A 20,218-nucleotide genomic window follows, 5' to 3' on the forward strand; every position below is an offset into this window, starting at 1 on the left:
TGGCTTGGCCTGATCCTGGGCTCGAGGGGAAAGCAGGTCGCACCCTCCAATGCAGAGCATGACGAGGACCTAGTTGGCCCCGGACCCTGAGGGCCTGACCTTGGGTTCACCAGGACAGAGGCCAGGGACATACACTTCCTCTCAGAGCCAGGCCTGGTCAGTGGAGGGACAATAGGAAATGTCCCACTTCCGACTTGCTCAGGGCCCGTATCTGTCAAATGGGAAGAGCGATCCAGCTTTGTGCGGCTCACTTGGATGGTAATGAGCGTCAGGTGGGAGGCTGGCATCTTAGGGCGTTATGAGGTGGGGGACATGCACCCACAGGTAGGATCAGTGCACAGGGTTGTCCAGGGCTCTGGGCGCTGTGCGCCTTGCGGGGGGAGGTGGGCAGTGGGATAGCCCCTCCAGACACATTTGGCCTCATCTGTTGAAGCTCAGCCTGCCGTACGCTGTGACTCAAGGCTCTTCCCCTTGGGAAATGCACACATGGGCCCCAAGAGATGTGTACAAACATATTTTGACAACCCAAAGCAAGAGGCAGCCCAACTGTCCCTCCACAGGAAAATGGGTAAGTAAATTGTGGTGTGTATAGGCAAACAACATTCAGCAATGAAAATAAAGGATCTTTAGCTATGTAAATGCACGATGAATGTCAAATGTAACGTGCAGAAGAGACCGAATACCAGGAAGAGGCAAGCAGCCCCGTGCCACTGACGTGAAGCTGGGAAACGGGCAGGCGGCACTGAGCTCTGGGATCTCGGGTGAACAAAGAGGTGGGGAAATGAAGGGAAATGGGGGACCGGGGGCCAAAAGAGGGTGGTTCTGGGGAGACGGGGCGCGTGGGACTGGGGTGCAGAGTGGTCTCAAGACGATAGGTAAAGTTTTCTTCCTTAATCTGGGTGGTGGGCATGGGAATGCCGATTTCATTTTTATTGTCTTTAAAATAAAATATCCCCACGTTATAACCTTTTCTATATCTGGTACCTAGGATAATACGTACAGAACGGCTTCCCAGGTGTCATAATGTCCTTTTCACGCATTACCCTCACTTAATCCTCACCATCCATCCGTAACCACCCTTGTTGTTGCCCCCATGAAAGATGGTCCATCGGGCTGCTGCTGGGGACCAGGTTCCGGGTCAGTGATGACATTTCCCAACACCCCTGTTGCACCTGGGTGGAGCCATGTGGCCAAGGTCCAGCCAAGGGAATGTGGGCGCCATCTTGATCCCTGGTCCATAAACCCTCCACACAACCCCCCACACGGTCCCTTCCTATGCTAGCTGGATGTTGATGTGGACACAGATGCCCATGGTGACTTTGGGAAACCACACGTGGAAGAGTCTCTGGCAGAGCCTCTGTGAGCCTGGGTCCCTGCACAGCTCCCTGGCTTGGAAGACCAGGCCACCCGCCTGCATGATCATTGGCTGTTACACAAGAAGAAGCAAACTTTTATTTTCTTGAGCCACTGAGATTTGGGCCTTATATATGACAGCAGGGGTCAGCAGACTATAGTCTGGGAGCCACATTTGTTGCCTGCTTTCATGTGGGCCTGAGCTAAGAACGGTTTTCCGTGTAAGGCTGGGGTGACTTCAGCTGTGCCGAAGCTGGGCTGGCCACCCGTCTCCACACGCCTCCTTGGTTCTGAGATGAACTTTTCAGTTCATGGTTCATGGTTCTGTGGGCTGGAGAGCTTATCCGAGGATAATAACCATGGGCTCATGAAATCATAGGGTTCCTGGGGCTGGACGGGACCACAGAGGGCCCTCTGCTCCATCTCCTTGTTGGACGGAGGGAGAGACTGGCCCACAGCGGGCAGGGCGGGCCAATCTCAAATGACCTCGTGTCGGGAGGTCTAGAAGCTGAGCCCTGGCGTCCTCTGGAGGCCTGGTCACCTTATGCTCTCTCCTCTCTGTGCCTGAGGCACTGGTCACTGCTCCGGGTCCCTGTACCAGGGGGTTAGCTAGAGAGCGGGAACCCCTCCAGATCTGGGTTTGAGCCCAGGTCATGGGCCCCCCATCTGCTTTGCTGGGGCTCTGCGGCATATGGTGTGGAACAGAAGCCCAGATCAAAGGAAGCTGTGCCCGCTGACCCTCTGTTCTTTTCCTGGGTGTGTCCCTTCCTCTGTGAGGAGGATGGTGGGCAGGGCTGGACGCAGACATCCCTGGACGCTCCAGCAACAGCCTCTCCACCAGGAACACGCTCTGTGGCCATGAGCACAGCAAGCCCTCTTCCCATCTGCTGTTGGAGACGCTGACGGGATTCCCCTCGCTTTGTCGACACAGTGCTGCCTCCTCCAACCTCCTGGAGTCTGTCTCACTCTCTTCCCCGGCGAAGACTGCTAATGACCAGTGAACGCCTTTTCTGATATTGACACATTGACAAACTTGACCTCTGGGAAAGCGACCCAGCTTCCAGCTCTCCATCTGGTGGCCAGGGCTGTCTATCCCCCACACGTCTGACACAGGAGCTTCCCACTTTGTTTTCCTCTTTTCGTCGGACGGGGGAGGCCTGCTCTGCTCGCCCAGCCTCCTCGTTCCTTCATCGATCTGCGGGCACTGCCGGTGGTGGGGCTGCCTCGGCGGCTGCAACACAAAACCACGGCGCCCACTCAGTAGATCGGGCTGCTCCTGCTTGGCTCTCCTCTGAGCGTTCCTCGGAAACCCAGGCTCCACCCGGGCTCCCGGAAGCCTGTACGGAGAGAGCACGGCTACGTGTGTGCCTTCGACCACCTGGACCTGGAAGTGCTTGGGGCACTTCCTCTTCCCTTCCATTGGTGAGAACTAATCACATGGTTCCACTCAGCTGCAAGGGAGGCTGGGAAACTGGCAGGGCACCGGCCCCCAGAATAACTACACCTCGGAAAGGGAGTCAGATACGGGCGGGTCAGCTGGTCATTTCTGCCACTGGCTCAGGCCTCCCCATCTTGGCCTGGTAACGCTTCCTTTAACCGTCGACAATCTCAGCCATTTTGTGTTGATTTTATGGTCAGATGATCAGATTTGAGGGCCATCTACCATCTGCCTTCAGATCTTCTGTGCCATCTCTTGTATTCTAGTGCTAGATGAGGGGACAGTGGGAAACTCAGCCAAGTATTGGGTTGAACTTTTGGCTAGACTTTGTGGGTGAGCAGACTCTCCCATCTCCTCCACCAGCTGCCTCTCCTGCATTTCGATCTGCGTTACCGCTGGGATCACGGAAGCAGAAGGTGGGTATTTCGATGTAGGCATCTTTCTAGCTGAAGCAGGGGGAGATGCTCTAAGACAGTGGCAGATTCTTAGCACCTCTGCCACAGCCCACGGGCCATTGTTAGTTGGCCACTGAGCCCTGAAGAAGCCTCAGAATCCTTCTTAACATAGAGCCCCAGGGGAAAATAAATGAAGGCCAATAAAATGAGAAAAGCAGAGACTGCTTATTCAGGGCTAGCTATAGCAAGGGAGTCAGGTATCACGACTTTCATTTTGGCAGAGACTCAGAGGCAGGCAGGGGAGTGGGTAAGTGGTGTTTTTTAAAAAATTTATTTATTTTACTTATTTATTTTTGGCTGCGTTGGGTCTTCGTTGCTGCGCATGGGCTTTCTCTAGTTGCGGTGCGTGGGCTTCTCATTGCGGTGGCTTCTCTTGCTGCGGAGCCCAGGCTCTAGGTGCGCGGGCTTCAGTAGTTGTGGCTCGCGGGCTCTAGAGCGCAGGCTCAGTAGTTGTGGCGCACGGGCTTAGTCGCTCCGCGGCATGTGGGATCTTCCTGGACCAGGGCTCGAACCCACGTCCCCTACACTGGAAGGCGGAATCTTAACCACCGTGCCACCAGAGAAGTCCTAGAGTGGGTAAGTTTTATAGTGGAAAAAAGGGAACGGATGTGCCCTGATTGGAGGCTGCTGGTCTGGGGAAGCTGTAGGAGGGCTAATCAGAAGCAGGCATCCTATGTGATTGGTTAGGGTGCAGAGAGTGGATGCTGGAATCAGTTCCTTACTACTGATAACTGGTTTTCCAGAATCGCGGCTGTAGCAGTGAGGAGGGGTCTACTCCTTGCAGACAGATACTGATGCCTGATACCACCTGGAAGGAAGCTTCCTCTCCCTCCGGATTTCGGGAGACCATGAAAGTTGCAAATGGCTGAGCCTACACATTAGCATGAAAACTTTGGGGAGAACGCTCTGAAGTCAAGCACGACGTGGGTATGTCCGACATCTAGAAGAGGCAGGCAGTGGGACCTGAGGATAAATGTCCAGCTCCTTCTTGCCAAAGAGCTTTGGGCTTCACCCACTGATGCTGTGAGGGCAGGCTTTTGCTCTGGTCCTGTTCCCTCTTTTCTGCATAGGTGGTCCTGAAAGAGCAGTTCTGGGGTCAGTGGGCTGCGTTCAAATACTGACTTCACCGTGTGGGATCCTGGGCAATCTAATGACCCTTCAGAACCTCCCGGTTGTAAAATTGGGGTGAAGGTGGCGCCTGCCATGTTGGGCTGTTGGGCGGAATCCACGAGATAAAGGGGGAAGAACACTTTGCCTGGGACCTTCCCCGAGTGACCGCTAGGCAAAGATACCCAAGGATCATGTTACTGTGTTTCTGTCTGTGCCATGTTGCCCCCAACCTGGCCTGTGTGCACCTAGGGGGCTGGAGCTCTTCATCTTCGTCTTCACTGGAGGAACCCTTCCAGCAGAGCGTTTGTGTCTCGCTGCTTCCTCCAATCAACTCTCCAGAAAGAGCTGTCTATTCCCGGAAGGGCTCTGTTTGCCATGTGTGGCTCCACGATTCTTCCCATCTTGCTTCCTCATCTGCATGCTTCTTATCCTGGGTCTGTGTTCTCTCCGTAGATGAAGAATGGGCTTCATTATAATCTGAGCCCCAGACAGGATCCTTTTCTGGCCAGAAATACGGCCCCCAGGACAGTGATCATTACTGAGCCCGGATCCTGGGATACAGTAGGTACATAACAAAGTCATTCGCAAACATCAGGTGACTAATATGTGCCAGGCACGGTGTAAATGTTTGAAGAAGAGTGGTTTTTACCCTATTTATGGACGAGGCTCTGGGGTAAGTGACCTGCCATGGGCCATGGAGGGGCTGAGAGCCACGATTTGAAGGGCGGACCAGCTCCAGGGATGCCTACTTAACTGCTCCGGTGCCCTGACCTCCTTGGTGGCAACAATTTCCCTGCTCTCCCCGCCGCACCCACTTGCCTCCCAGCCCCTCCAGCTACAGCAAGTGTGGGGTAAATACTTGTCGTGGTGGAGTTGGAACGGGGACCACTGCTGACTTATGTAAAATTCTGTATGCACCCTCGGAGTCGGGGAAATGGGTGTCAGGGAAGGTTTTGGAGAAGGTGGCACATGGATTTTCTCAAGGACTGGTCGTGGTGCCCCTGTCAGGCCACGTCAGCCCACCAGAAGGGCTGTGTCTAGCCCTCCAGCTGGGGCCTGTGCAGCCAGCGAGCCCAGATCTGCCTCGGAAGGACTTCAACACCAGCATTAAGAAACAGTCCCTGTGTTTCAGAAGAGCTGGCTCAGCCCCGCCCAGCATCTGCTAGAGATTAAGGATCAGTGAATTCGCTCCCCGCCCCACCCCTGCCCTCGAGCCTTACGGGTTTGCTGTGTTCTCTAAACGGACAGTTAAGATTAAAGTGAGTTCCAGGATTTTGTGCAATCCTTGAAGATAAGAAGTCCAGCTGGGGTTTGGAGCAGAATTCTTTGTGCTGCCGAAGCATTCCTGAGAGTCCAGAGTCACAGGGAGGCCGAGCTTCCCGCGTGTACGGCTTGCCGTCACCAGCTGGGGGGGGCTGGCGGGGGGCTGGGGCCCAGATCAGATGGCATTTCATTCACGCCTTCATTCAGAGACTTGCTGAGTTCCTGCTCTGGGCTGGTACCTTGCCCAGTGCCGAGAATACAATGATGAGAAAGAAAGAAAAACCAAAAAACCCCCCAGCCTGTTCCTGCTCCAGAGAAGCTAGCCCGGTAGAGGAGAGGAGAGATTTAGCCGAGTAGCCGAGAACTGAGTGTAATTACCTGGGCGGGAGGTGCTGAGAGCGTAGGTGCCGGAACCACGGAAGAAGCAACGGGACCAGAGTTCATCTCCGGGGCCGGGGAGGAGGGGGGGCTTCCTGGAGGAAGCGGCTTTTGAGTCAGATTTTGACGAATGAGTAGGAACTAGTGAGGGGGAGGGACAGCCTGTGCTCCGTGGCTGGAGGGAGTGGGGCCGATCCAGGGCTCTAAGGAGGTGAGGCTGGAGCAAAGGCACAGGGGACAGTGGAGAGGCAGTAGGACAGGTTGGTGAGAATGGATGGCCAGCTGGGCTGGAGCAAGGTCCTGGAATGAACCCCGTAGTCTCGGAGAGATCCCGGCGTTTGGGAAGGACAGGGGAGCATGGAACGTCACCATTTACTGACCGATGAGGCAGTATTTCAGTATTTTGTACCCCGTCCCAGTGGTCCCATGTCCCAGAGGCACTGCAGCCCTGGAGCAATGGGAGGATTTTCATGGGATTAGAGTATGCGGTGCGGATGTCATCGGGCGGCATCTGGCTAAGCCCCCCTGACCGCAGGGTGAGGACAGGCTGTCAAGGACGTGAAGGGGATGTACCACCAGGTACCAGGGTCCCACTGTCCTCTGGGCGAGAGAGGGCGCTGGACTCCTGGCCAGGCTGGGCGGGGTGGACGTGGGGTGGACCTGGAGTGGAGGAGTGGGGCCCGTGCTTAGTGCTGGGCTCTGGGTCTGTCTGGGTAGGTCCAATTTGAAGCCTCTTTTCCTGGCGCAGGTGGCAAATTCGGCAGTGTCTTCGTCACTTCGTCATGTGGTCGATTCTGGGGAATGACTCTGTACTTTTCCTTCTCTTCAGACACAACTGACATCTTCCTGCCCAGGAGGGCCTCAGGGCCTTAGTTTGTCGTAGACTGGCTTCCCACCAAGTCAGACCCCAAGGCGAAGACTTGGATGCAAGGAATTTACATTGGCGGGGATGCTGGGAGTCCCTCCGAGATGGGGGCACCGGCGGGACTGTGCCTGACTGAGTGGCCCTCCGAGTCGTCCCGATGAGGGTGGTGACGGTGCTGGGGTGCTTACTGGCTGTTCTCATCCCGTATTCTTCGAGGGTCATTCTGGGGTTTCGATTCTCTGCATTCGTGGACAGAGCAACCCCACGTCAGAGAAACGTGGGGAGCAGGGGTCACTAGGGGAGGGGGCTGTGTGCCAGCGGCCTTGGGGCAGGTTGAGGGCACGTGCGCAGGGCATCGGTGCGCCCCTTGCGTTGTTCAGATTGCTCGAGGCTCTCTGTAAGCCCATCCTGTCCTGTCTTTGACGCTTCAATGTGGTGGCTCTTAGCATCCCCCCAAGCCCACCCCAAAAAACACCTCCCTTCAGGAGAGCTGGTGGGACGACCTATAGCACTGTCACTCCAGTGCCTTCCACTGCATCGACGAGACGCACCGCCTGGCACCCGCGCCCTGTACCCACACTTCTCCTGGCCTGGGTTGCGTGCTGTGAAATAACCGCAGCCTTCCGGCCCCAGGGTGGCTGCTGTGATTGTCCACTGACTGTCATCCCCAGGGCGGCAGCCCCAAGAGGGGGCCCAGGACGACGCCTCCCTGCCCCCATTACACAGAGAGGTGGGCAGAGAGGTAGGTTGGAGAGACTCCTTTCTTTGCTTCAGGCTCAGCTGCCAAGAGGAACCCAGAACCAGGCGGCAATTGTCACGTTAGGTTCACAGGGACCCTTGTGAACTTCCCTGAAGGAAGGGTTTCATCCCTGGGGACTGGGACCTCTCATCCTACAGAGTGTGAAGCTGTGGGGTTGGGAAACACAGATTCCCCGGTGGGCACGGGAAGCTGTAGCGAGAAGGCTCACTCCGCCCTCCACACCTTGGTTCGGGGACACGTGTCTTCTAATTACTGGGGTCAGAGCAGTCACTGTGCAGTGGCCATTGGTTCAAAATGCATATTGTACCTTGAAGGACGATGGTTCAAAATATATACTGAATGTTTCTATTTTCTCTTTCACCTAATATACTTCTATCAAGATGAAATTCACTAACATGTAATTATCCGCTTTAAAGTGAACAATTCAGTGGCATTTAGTGTGTTGACAATGTTGGGTGACCATCACCTCTATCTAGCTCTCAAACATTTTTATTGCCCCACAAGAACACCCCACACCCGTGAAATAATCTCTCCCATTCCTCTTCCTCCCATCTCCTGGCAACTGCTGATCTGCTTTCTGTCTCTACAGATTTGCGTATTCTGGATGTTTTATATGCATGGGATCGAACGATGTGTGCGTCTTCCGTGCCTGGTTTCTTCCACTGAGTAATGTTGTCACGGTTCATCCGCGTTGCAGCATGGACCAGTACTACATCCCTTTTTGTGACTGAATAATATTCCACTGTGTGGATAGACTGCATTTGTTTATCAGTTCTTCTGTTGCCGGACGTTTGGGCTGTTTCTAGCTTTTGGCTATTAGACACTGTGTCCTAGCTCCACAGAGGTCATTGTCAAGCCGAGGCAGTAGCTAAACCGTTAAGGAGCCTTTTTATATTCTAGCAGGCTGGAGGTTCTGGGTGACAAGGTATGAGACAGGACCAGTGGGTCCCGGGGTCATGGTCCCATTGTCCCTCTACCTTCACCATGATGGGGATCTGCTGGCCTGATGCACATCCTGCTGGGCCCTTTGTTGTTGAGCGAGATGCCCTGTGAAGTCTTGGTGAATGCTGTTGGCAGAGGCTGTGTGAACAGGGAAAGAGAACCCACGCCTGGAACATTGACCAATGCAGGAAGGCAAATTGCCTCCAGGGCAGAAAGTCTGATGGTTCTGATATACTTGCCGTGACATAGGGATGCTGGCTGGCTGCGTGGAGGAATGGCGCCCTATGCAGGGCGCAGCGGTGGTCTTGCGGCTGACAGTTGCACACGCAGCAGTACAGAAGCTAGAGCAACCCCGGTGAGAGGGGCCTGAGGTCGGTGGGCTGGTGCAGAGTCCCCAGCCGCACCGGCACGCAGCTCTGTTCCCGCACTCGTTGTTCAAACACTGGGTGATGAGGAGAGAGGCTGGCTGACCCTCTCCAGGCGAGCATCCTGCCCTCTTGGCTGTGCTCACGCCAGTGCCCCCCCGAGACCATCACCTGCAGGGGAGCCCACCCACCTCTCCCCAAGACCTCCAATCCTGCTCCTTTCAAGCCGCTTGCCCCCGCCCCAGAGGCATGGTATACGCTAATCTTCTGCCGCTTCTCCTGCCACACAAAGTTGATGACAAGTTTCCTGCTTGAAGCTCTGTCTTTCAGGGCCACCCCCAAGTGAGGGGGGCTGGAGCATGGTGGGTACTGTGGTCTTGACGGGCGTGAGTCACTAGGCAGCCAGTGGGTGGGGGGGGGATGGAAATTACCCGTTAGGAAACCATGCATGGCGTGTGCAGAAGGAAGGCCGAGTGGCCCTGCCACGGAGTAGAGGCAGAATAAGCTTAACCCCTCCTGTGGTTTTGTCATTTATGAATGGTGCAAATCCGCAGCTATTTTTTTTTTTATTTTTATTGCTCTTGGTAATGCTTTTAAAATTTTGCAATAAACCCATTCAGTGGCAACCAGCAGAAACATGAAAATCGCACTTCACAAAACGATTGAATTTTGATTCCTTTTTATCGAGAAAGTGGAACATTTAACTTGTATGAAATAGGTGTGGACACTGATCTCCAACGTGGGGCAGTGGCGACGACGCTGAGTGGGCGGGAACCAGAGGGCACGGCTGTGGGTGTGGTGCCAGCTGGTCACCAGTGGGCGGTCCCCCGAAGACTGGGGCAACGGCACAGGTGCAGCTGCAGGTCAGGGACACATGACTCTGAAGCCTGTCATTTTCTTCAGAGGGAACGTCTGTTCTTTGAAATTGATTTTGCTTGTTTTTTAATTCCAAGTCTTGTTGTACACGCATCCGCAGAAGAACTTTACGAGCCATTGAGTGATTCCTGTTCAGATTAGCGACATCAGTTGTTTCAAGCAAGAAATCAGTTAAATTAATTCCAAAAATGTTTTGCTTTTTTTTTTTTTTTTAAATCCAGTGGATGGAATATAGGTAAAGCATCTGGAAGCTCATTCGAACAAATGTGAAATAGCTGATGTCCTGTCAATCCTGGTGTAAATTCAGTAACAAAACAAACCCTTCAACACTGAAATTTTGTTCATCTTGAAGGTGTTTACAAGAAGATGAATTTGGCAGGATCACAGCACTGTGATAAAAAATACAATATTTTGACTAAATTAAGAAATCCATTATTATTGGGAACTGCTTGTGGTTTGTACGAAATTCCTAACTGCATTTAAGCTAGCTTGATGTGTGGCCAATAGATATAGAAGGTGGAGTCATCAAAACGGACTTCCCTGGCGGTCCAGTGGTTAAGACTCCGCGCTTCCACTGCAGGGGGCATGGGTTCGATCCCTGGTCGGGGAACTAAGGTACCGCATGCCGCGTGGTGCAGCCAAAAAATAAAAATTAAAATTAAACTGAACTACAAAATTTGTTTCAAAGGTGATGTGTAATTAAAGAAAAAAACCCTTCAGCGTAGCAGCTTGTACTTTCTCTGTTTGCTGCCTGTCTTCTGAGTTCAGAAATGGTTGGGCCATCGAGGAATTACCTGGGATGGTATTGAACGTTTTGGAAAAGGAGTCTTTTGCATTTGATTGAAATTCGCTTGGAGAGCTTTAATCAAATAGTTTGACAAAGAGTCAAAGCACGTGAGCTTTTGAATCTTTTAAGAATTGTAATGATTGAAAGCAAAGTTTGCAGAGTTGAGGCCACCGATGCTTATCCCTATGAAAGCAAAGGAGGAAACAGACAAATTTAACTCGAGGGCTCAGACAGTGCGTAAGATCTAATTTCAAGTCGTATAATTGTGCTTCGGAAAATCGTACTTGTGGGAAGAGTGTTTTGAGGGTGCTTTTAGGTTTAATTGGATACGTTTATATCCTGAAGCTAAATGGAACAAAATTGAGAGAGCTGTTCGAGAGAATCATGTGGAGAGACCACCCATTTGAATTTTGCCTGAGAAATATACTTGCCGAAGAAAGGCTATCTGAATAGGGAGGCACCTGAAAGAATATTGGGGTTGAAATATGTACACATTTAAGTAAAACAAAAACAACAAAGACTCCAAACAAATAAACCTAAGATTGTGAATATCCTCCATTCAGCAGAAATTGCTTTGAACTTATCAGGTATCTCAGCATTTATCAAGAATATATTTTCTCAAATAGAAATACTATGGTCTACAGAGAAAGGGCTAGCAAAGGCCTCAGGGAATTCAAAGTAATTCACATAAATTTGAATGATCTGCCAGCAATTTCATGAAAAACATAAAAAATGAGACCAAATTGGAATAAACACCAGCAATGACCGTTAAAGGTCCACACGGCCGAGATGGGTAATGGACCAAGGATTATAAATACAGACACACATCTTATTTCACTTTAAAGTACTCAGATATATTTTCCTACTTTTAGAAAGCATTTTATTTTTGGACATAGTTTTGGAATCGAACTATTTTCCAGAGCCTGCATTACAATACAAGCAACTTGCAGGTGAAAGCGCATTGCCAGCCTGGGTAACTTTGGTTATGGCTAGCACCCCTCCGCGGCTGTGTCTGTATTTATAATCCCTGGTACGGTGCCAGGCACTCAGCTCAGTATCTCAGTCATGTGGAACTCTAAAATTGGTGTTTATTTTAATGTGGTCTCAAAACAATTTTTTTTCATGAAATTTCTGGCAAATCATTCAAGTTTATGGGAATCAATCTGACTTTCTTGAGGCCCTCACTAGCTCCTTCTTGGTCGACCATCGTATTTTTATGTGAGGAATATCCTCTCGATGGAGTCTGGGATGTCCCGCGGTGGGGATGAACCCTGCGTCACCCTAGCTGGGCTGAGCGAGAGAGATGGTGTCGGCCACGCCACCCTTGGCACCGTCTGGGGAGCAATGCCCCTCAGGCTCCAGCTCCGGACCGTGGCCCCAGGGGCACAGGCCCCTTCATCTCAGGCCGGCTCCTTAGTGTGTCCCTGCAGCCGGGACCCAGTGGCCTCCAGACATCTCCTTTCCTCTGCACCCAGACCCCGGGGGGAAGGCAGGGGATCAGCCTTAGGTTGTGGGGAACAGACGGCTGGCTGCTCCGGGCCAGCTGCGTGACCTGCTCTGAGCTTCTGGTGACAGACGAGCTTGCTGGCTTCAGGGCAGAGGATTCCGTGGAGGGGCCTCAAGATGGGAGGGGGATTCAGGGACAGGCCGGCCCAGGCCTGAGGACCACCTTCCACTGTCTCGGATGGGGGTGCCGGTGCACGGTACTCCTAGGCGCGGGGCCGGTGGGCCGGACCCCTGCGAGGATGGACCAGGAGGGTGGTCAGCGGGTGCGGCCATGGGGCCCGGACTCAGCCTGGCTCTTTCCTGCTTTCAGACCCCGGAGCTCACCCAGACTCCCGCGGCAGCTGCAGAGGGCGGGGCCTGAGCTGGGGAGACCGCCTCGGGGCGGGGTGCCCCTCAGGAAGCGCAGTGCTGCCTGGTGGAAGGCGGGAGGTGGGGACGTGGCGTCTGCAGCCCTCGCCGCCGGCCTGGCCTGTGGGAGGCCTGGCGGGGTGACTCATGGGCGCTCAGAGCTGAGCGGAATGGGGCCCAGCTGTTCGCAGAGCCGCGCGGACGTCCCTGTGTTATTGCAAACTGAGCGGGGGTAGGGGTGTGGGCGGGTCCCGCCTGCTGACCTCCCTGGGAAAGGCTGTTGCAGGCCGCAGGCTGCCGGGTGGGCGCGGCCCCCCGCCAGGTCCAGCCTGCACCGCCTGGCACTGAGGACTTTCCGGGGGCCCGAGCCCTTGTGTGCTGGAGCCGGGAGGGTCCTGGGCACACAGCACAGCTGGTTCCCCTGGTCGGGTCTGGGTAGCTGGACAACGTTGGCTGTCTCTCCCGATACGATGGCCTGGGATGGGGAAACCGAGGCACCCAGAAATCAAGTAACAGGCCCAAGGCCCCGAGGTCACCAGTCTTGGAACCCAGAGTTTCCTGGGAATAAATCACTGCTGTCTGTTCTGAGAGCTGCGGTCCAGCCCAGGCGGCAAGTGCTTGGCAGTGACCCAGTGCCCCCTCCAGACATGCAAATTAGGGTGTTTCTCCCACCTAGCAGGAGGCAGCCTCCGGAATCTTCTGCTCCCAGCCCCTGGCAGATATCTCCACCTGATGAGAACTGATGGGCCATGTGACATTTGGGCCAGATGATGGTGTTCAGAGGCTCCAGTCCTCCGGGGCTGCAGGAACCCTACGCCCCACAGCGAGCAGCGGATGCCCAGCATGGATGCCGGATTCTGGACGCCCCTTTCCACAGCCGAGCTCCCGCTCAGGAGGCCCTCCCTGCAGATCAGACCCCCCCCCCCCGCCCATCCTCTCGGTCCCTCTCTCCCTCCCTGCGAAGTCCCTGGAGACTCCAGGCTCGGAGCCACCTCCCTCCAATCTCTGCCTTTATCACCCCACGGGCTTCTCCTCTGTGTCTGTGTCTCTCCTCTCCTCATAAGGACAGCGGTCCTTGGGTTTAGGCCCACCCTAACCCAGGAGGATCTTTTCTCCATCCTTAACTAATTACATCTGCACAGACCCTGTTTCCCAATGAGTCACATCCTGAGGTTCTGGGTGGACATGAATTTGGGAGGGGCACTATTCAATCGACTTTCTTCTGAAGAGGCAGAGTTAATCAGAGAACGCAGGAAGCGCAGGCCTCCTCGGCTTCCTGGTTACCGGCCCCTGATTGACAGGTATGTTAACACTACCTGGCTGGATCGGCATAACACAAAAGGCTTCATTATTTGCATACATTCGGGGCTCATTTAGACTCACCCACTTTTTTTCACCCAACTTTCTATGCCCTCCTTCTCTTCTTACAAACATTCCTTCCATCTGGAATCACATAAGGATATGCCTGGAAATCTCCCTTTAGGATTTCCTGCAGAGACAGTCCGTTGCTGGTGAACTCTCTCTGTTTTTTCTATCATCCTGAAAATGTCTTTATTTTGCCCTCATTCTTGGAAAGCATTTTCGCTGGGTATTTTCTTTCAGCTCATTGAAGATGGCCTTTCACGGGCTTCTGGTTTTCATTCCTGTGTTGGACAAGTCAGCCGTTAATGTTATCTTTAGAAAGTAATCTGTCTCCTTCTTTGGCTGTTTTTCAAATGCATTTGACCTTTGAACACCACGGGGCTTAGGGACTCCGAACCCCGGCTCCCACCATGCTGTCAAAAATTTGCATATAACTTTTGACTCCCCACCAAGCTTGACTATTAATAGCTTACTGTTGACCGGAAGTCTTACTGATAACATAAACAGTTGATTATACATATTTTGTATGTTATATGTATTGTACATGGTATTTTTAAAATAAAGTAAGCTAGAGAAAAGAAAATGTTATTAAGAAGCTTGTAAGGAAAAGAAAATACATTTAGAGTATTTATCCATGCTATAAGTATTTATCCATACTACAAGTTTACATCATCTGTTTACAGGATGAATCGTCTGCCAGTACCTATATCACTATTGTCTTATATGATACAAAACACAGTACATGTTATATGTGTTACTAGCATTGGACATCAAAAATGAAAAGATAACGTGAAAAAAATCATTTATATACAGGTATAACGATTCATGCATTCATAACGAAGACGCAGCAGTACGATTGCTTTATGGTCACCTGGTGTCATCAATACAATTGCCTCACTGTAGCCTAACCTAGCACTAATAAATGAATCGTTATAAAATGTTTATGACATACAGTATTACTATCATATTCATAATACAGTATTGGAAACATTGTTACATTAAAAAAAACACCTCTGATGATAAGCTGGTACTGTTTCCGTAGTATCTTCAATTAGGAGAGAGAGAGAGAGAGGCATACAGTAAGGTAATGTAATTCTTTGGAAGCAAAGTTATAAAACAGTAAGAAAACGAACACATTATTAATTTTATATTAAATATCATTTACCTTATGCCTATGTAAGGATAGAATAGTATCTACATAGATTTTATGCATTCATGACGTGCGTCTTTTTCTTAATTTTTTCGTTATTTCTAGCTATGTGGTTTGTCTGCGAGTTTTTTCATATTGTCTCGAATCTCCAAAAATTTTTCCAATATACTTATTGGAAAAAAATCTATGTTGAAGTGGATCTGCTCAGTTCAAACCTGTGTGGTTCAAGGGTCAACTGTATTTCTCTTTCTCTCTGTAGTTTTGCTAAGATGAGTCTAGGTGTAGATTCCCTTTTATTAATCCTACTTGGGGTTCATCGGGCTTTTCTGGGGGATATTTTGTGTGTGTGAGTTCCACCAGTTCTATAAAATTCTCAGACGTCCCCTCTTCAAGTATTGCTCTGAGCTTCTGTTTTTTCTCACCTTCTGGAGCGTGGTTAGACCAAGTCATTCTTTTCTCCATGTCACCAAACCTCACACCTTTCCCATCCTCTTGCCTCTCTGTGCTGCAACCTCTATAACATCTCTGATCTGTTCTTTGGTTCAGTACTGTTCCTTCAGTTGAATTGGATATACTATGAAAATCAAAATCCAATAAATAATTTTAATTAATGTATTTTTTATTCCCAGGTTTCTACTTGTTTTTACCCTATCGGTTCATTTTGAATAGTTTCCTGTAGATTTTTCCATCTGGCTCTGATTTCTTTAGGCTTGATAGAGACCTAGTTGTTTTATACTCTATCTGATTTTTCCAGTATCTGAGCTCTGTGGGTCTGTTTCCTCTCCTGTTCCTCACTCTTTGGGTTATGTGCCCTTCTGCGCTTGTACTGAGACCTGCTTGCTGTCGTTAGTAAATAATTTGTGGAACTCCTTTGAGGTCGAGGATAAGTGGGGAAAGTCCACATTTAGTCCTTCTGGGTCCTGGGCCACCACAGAGCCAGGGTCACTTTGAGGTAAATTCATTGAAAAGGCTCCTTTGAGTCACTGGGTGATGTGGGTCTGTACCGTGGTCCCAATTTCCAGTGACAGACCCACTTCCATGTCCAGCCCCACGCTCTGTCCTGAGGTGGCTCCCCTGTGGTCCCTGGGGTGGGCCTTTAGCGGGTCTGTTGCTGGTTCACTTGTGTCCTGAGAGGGGGGCTCTTCACGCTCCAGGCTCTATGAGTTGTGCCTCCTGGGGGCCGCCCTGGGCGTGCGGGCCTGGGCTGGGGTCTCTGTGTCTTGCGTGAGGCTATTGAAACCCAAGGTCCATTTGGTTTTTCCACAAGTTCTCAATTAAGGGCATGTTGAGCTGCACTCACGTCTGCGGGCCTGGCCCCCCTTAGACTGTGGCCTCCTTATTCTTTACTATCTTGTTACCTCATTGCTTTAAGAAATTTTTTTAAAGCACTTTTGTTCCTCAGTGAGAGATTGGCCTGATTAACCTAATCTGTCCTTTTACCAGAAGTGTAAGTGAAGGAAACCTCCCACATCCCTGCATCTTCTCATCCATCCATTCATCCATCCATCCATCCATGGACACTTAGGTTGTTTCCATGTCTTGGCCATTGTAAATAATGCTGCAATAAACCTGGGGGTACAGATATCTTTTGAAGATAGAGATTTTATTTCCTTTAGATAAATGCCCAGAAGTGGAGTTGCTGGATCATATTGTAGTTCTGTTTTTAATTTTTTGAGGAACCACCATGCTAAGTTCCATAGTGGCTGCACCAATTTACATTGCTACCAACAAAGGGTTCCCTTTTCTCAAAGTCCTTGCCAACGTTTGTTATCTCTTATCTCTTTGGTAATAGTCATTCTAACAGGTGTGAGATGATATCTCATTATGGTTTTGATTTGCATTCCTCTGATAATTAGTGATGCTGAGCATCTTTTCATGTACCCATTGGTCATTTGTATATGTCTTCTTTGGAAAATTGTCTATTCAGTTACTCTGCTAATTTTTAAATCAAATTATTATCAGTTTTTGTTACTTAGTAGCATGCATTCTTAATATAATTTAGCTATTAGTCTTTTATCAGATATATGATTTGCAAATATTTGCTCCTATTCTGTAGGTTGCCTTTTCATTTTGTTGATGTTTTCCTTTGTTGTGCAGAAGATTTTAGTTTGATGTAGTTCTGCTTGTTTATTGTTACTTTTTGTTGCCTTTGCTTTTAGTGTCAAATCCAAAATCATTGCCAAGCTTATTGTCCTGAATCAACTTCTTCCAAAGTTCTGCTAATGTTGATATTTTGATCTCTTCCCATGATTCATGAATGTTCTTAATGGTATCTAGAATGGTGAACAATTTCTAGAAAGTTTTCAATTTACTTGGCCCAGCTGCATCAAAGGAATCACTGTCTATGGCAGCTGTAGCCTTATAAAATGTATTTCTTAAATAATAAGACTTGAGAGTCGAAATTCCTCCTTGATCCGTGGGCTGCAGAATGGATGTCGTGTTAGCAGGCCTGGAAACATCACTGATCTCACTGCCCATCTCCATCAGAGCTCTTGGGTGACCAGGTGCATCGTCAATGAGCAGGAATATTTTGAAAGGAATCTTTTTTTCTGAGCAGTAGGTCTCAACAGTGGGCTTGAAATATTCAGTGAACCATGTTGTAAACAGATGTGCTGTCATCAGGCCTTGTTGTTCCATTTACAGAGCACAGGCAGAGTAGACTTAGCATAATTCTTATGCGCCCTTGGATTCTGGGAATGGTAAATGAGCACTGACTTCAACTTAAAGTCGCCAGCTGCATTAGCCCCTAACGAGAGAGTCAGCCTGTCCTTTGAAGCCAGGCATTGACTTCTCCTCTCTGGCTATGAAAGTCCTGGATGGTGTCTTCTTCCAATAGAAGGCTGTTTCGTCTACATTGAAAATCTGTTGCATAGTGTAGCCACCTTCATGAATGATCTCAGCTAGATCTTCTGGATAACTTGCTATAGCTTCTCCATCAGCACTTACTGCTTCACCTGGCACTTCGACGTTACGAGACGGCTTCTTTCCTTAAACCTCTTCAGCCAACATCTGTCAGCTTCAAAATTTTCTTCTGCAGCTTCTCGACTCTTTCAGCCTTCATAGAATTGAAGAGAGTTAGGACCTTGCTCTGGATGAGGCTTTGGCTTAAGGGAACGTTGGGCTGGTCTGATCTTCTATCCAGGCTACTCGAACTTCCTCCATACCAGCAATAAGGCTGTTTTGCTTTCCTATCATTCGTGTCTTCACTGGAGCAGCACTTTTAATTTCCTTCAAGGACTTTCCTTTGCCTTCACACCTTGGCAAACTGTTTGGTACAAGAGGCCCAGCTTTAGGCCTATCTCAGCTCTTGACATGCCCTCCTCACCAAGCTTCGCCATTTCTAGCTTTTGATTTAAAGTGAGAGCCGTGCAGCTCTTCCTTTCACCTGAACGCTTGGAGGTCATGGTAGGGTTATTAATTGGCCTAATTTCAATACTGTTGTGTCTCAGGGCAAAGGAAGGCCCTAGGAGGGGGAGAGAGATGGGGAACAGCGCATCGGTGGGCCAGCCAGAACACACCCATTGATCAATTCAGTTCACCATCTTATATGGGTGCAGTTCCTGGCTCCCCAAACAATTACGATAGTAACCTCGAAGGTCACAGATCACCATAATGGATATAACATTAATGAAAAAGTTTGAAATATTGGGAAAATTCCCCAAATGTGACGCAGAGACACAAAATGAGCAAACGCTGTTGGAAAAATGGTACCAATAGACTTGCTCAACACAAACCTTTAATTTGTAAAAAACACAGTATCTGCAAAGTGCAGTAAAGTGAGGTCTGTCTGTATTGAAAGGACTATCCTTTCTCTATTGTATAGTTTTGGCTCCTTTGTTGTAAGTGAATAGACCATATATATGTGGGTTTATTTTGGGGCTCTCTATTCTGTTCCCTTGGTTTATGTGTCTGTTTTTATGCCTGTACCATACTGTTTTGATTACTATAGTTTTGTAACATAATTTGAAAGCAGGAATTATGATGCCTCCAGCTTTGTTCTTCTTTCTCAAGATTGCTTTGGTTATTTGGTTTCATACAAACTAGGATTGTTGGTTCTTTTTCTTTTTTTTTGGCTGTGCCACATGGCTTGTGGGATGTTCCCTGAGCAAAGATTGAACCCAGGCCACGTTAGTGAAAGCCTGGAATCCTAACCACTAGGTCACCAGGGAACTTTCCTGGTGTTTTTTGGTTTTTTTTGTTTTTAATGACTGTTGTTTTATTTTATTTATTTATTTTTAAAAATGCACCATTTCATTTTATTTTTATTTATTGTTTTTTAGGCTGTGCCGCACGGCATGTGGGATCTTAGATCCTTGACCAGGGATCAGACTTGCACCCCCTGTAGTAGAAGCGCAGAGTCTTAACCACTGGACCACCAGGGAAGTCCCTGTTGGTTCTATTTCTATGCAAAATGCCATTGGAATTGTACTGAATCTGCAGATTGCTTTGCGTAGTATGGACATTTTTAACAACATGAATTCTTCCAATTTATGAGCATGGAATATCTTTCCATTTATTTGTATCTTCTTCAATGTCAAGGAAAATTATTTAAAGCTTGAAAATAAGAAAAAAAAAAAACAACTGTCCTTTCTAAGTCATCCTGGGGCATTATTTAAGGCCACACAAGGAATTTTCTTATCTAGAGAATGTGCCTGTGGACTTTGCTGTTTACTATTAATTAAGAGTTTGGACTTTGTGAAGTTATATTAACTTCCAGATTTGCATCTCGCATAAGGTGACCCCCAAGGGTTACAGTTCTCTTGCCGGAGGGACCCTGACCTGTGTCACCTTTAACTCACCTGCCCTGCTCCTCAAACTGTTGCAGCCTCTTTTTGGTTCCTGTATTAATGAGCTAATGAATTGTTGATCCATATTCATTTTATATTTGTGTGACGGCCTTGCTTTCAGTTTTCTGGAAGTTATACTCTGACAGCCTCAAAGAAGAGTGAGCAACCTGCAGCTGTGTCCTGTGCAGAGATCACATGCTGATGTTGGGTCTCGGGCCAGACCAGACCCCTCGACGTCTGTGGCCCCCCTGCACTCAGCTCCCCCGTCACGCGGGGCCCATTATACCATTGGTCTAAGGTTCTCCTAAGGACCAAATGAGACCCCATTAAGCTCTGTAGTAACAACTATAATAATGATACTAGGAGTAAGCCTCAGTCTCCATCATCTCCACCGATAACAGGGAAGGCCCCATTTAAAACCTGGGGCGGGGATCAAACAGACACCCTCGACCCTCTGCCTGCTGGATCCTTAT

The 20,218-nt window shown here is 49.6% G+C and overlaps 1 protein-coding gene across 1 annotated transcript; it reads right to left on the minus strand.

Moving 5' to 3' along the window:
* Positions 1-311: 311 nt before the first annotated feature.
* LOC309664255 (uncharacterized protein) lies at positions 312-7,112 on the minus strand. The gene is made up of 2 exons (XM_082469413.1): positions 5,998-7,112; positions 312-4,322 (listed from the first exon to the last, which is right to left on the minus strand). The coding sequence occupies exon 2, from the start codon at positions 2,771-2,773 to the stop codon at positions 1,727-1,729; it is 1,047 nt and encodes a 348-aa protein (XP_082325539.1). The 5' UTR covers positions 2,774-4,322; positions 5,998-7,112; the 3' UTR covers positions 312-1,726.
* Positions 7,113-20,218: the final 13,106 nt, after the last annotated feature.

Source organism: Balaenoptera physalus (assembly GCF_965194825.1).
Source record: "Balaenoptera physalus genome assembly, chromosome: 7".
Taxonomy (NCBI): Eukaryota; Metazoa; Chordata; class Mammalia; order Artiodactyla; family Balaenopteridae; genus Balaenoptera; species Balaenoptera physalus.

What these genes read in the sequence shown, in the direction of transcription:
- LOC309664255 (XM_082469413.1), bottom strand. Translation starts at nt 2,773, where the DNA reads ATGGAAGGGAAGAGGAAGTGCCCCAAGCACTTCCAGGTCCAGGTGGTC.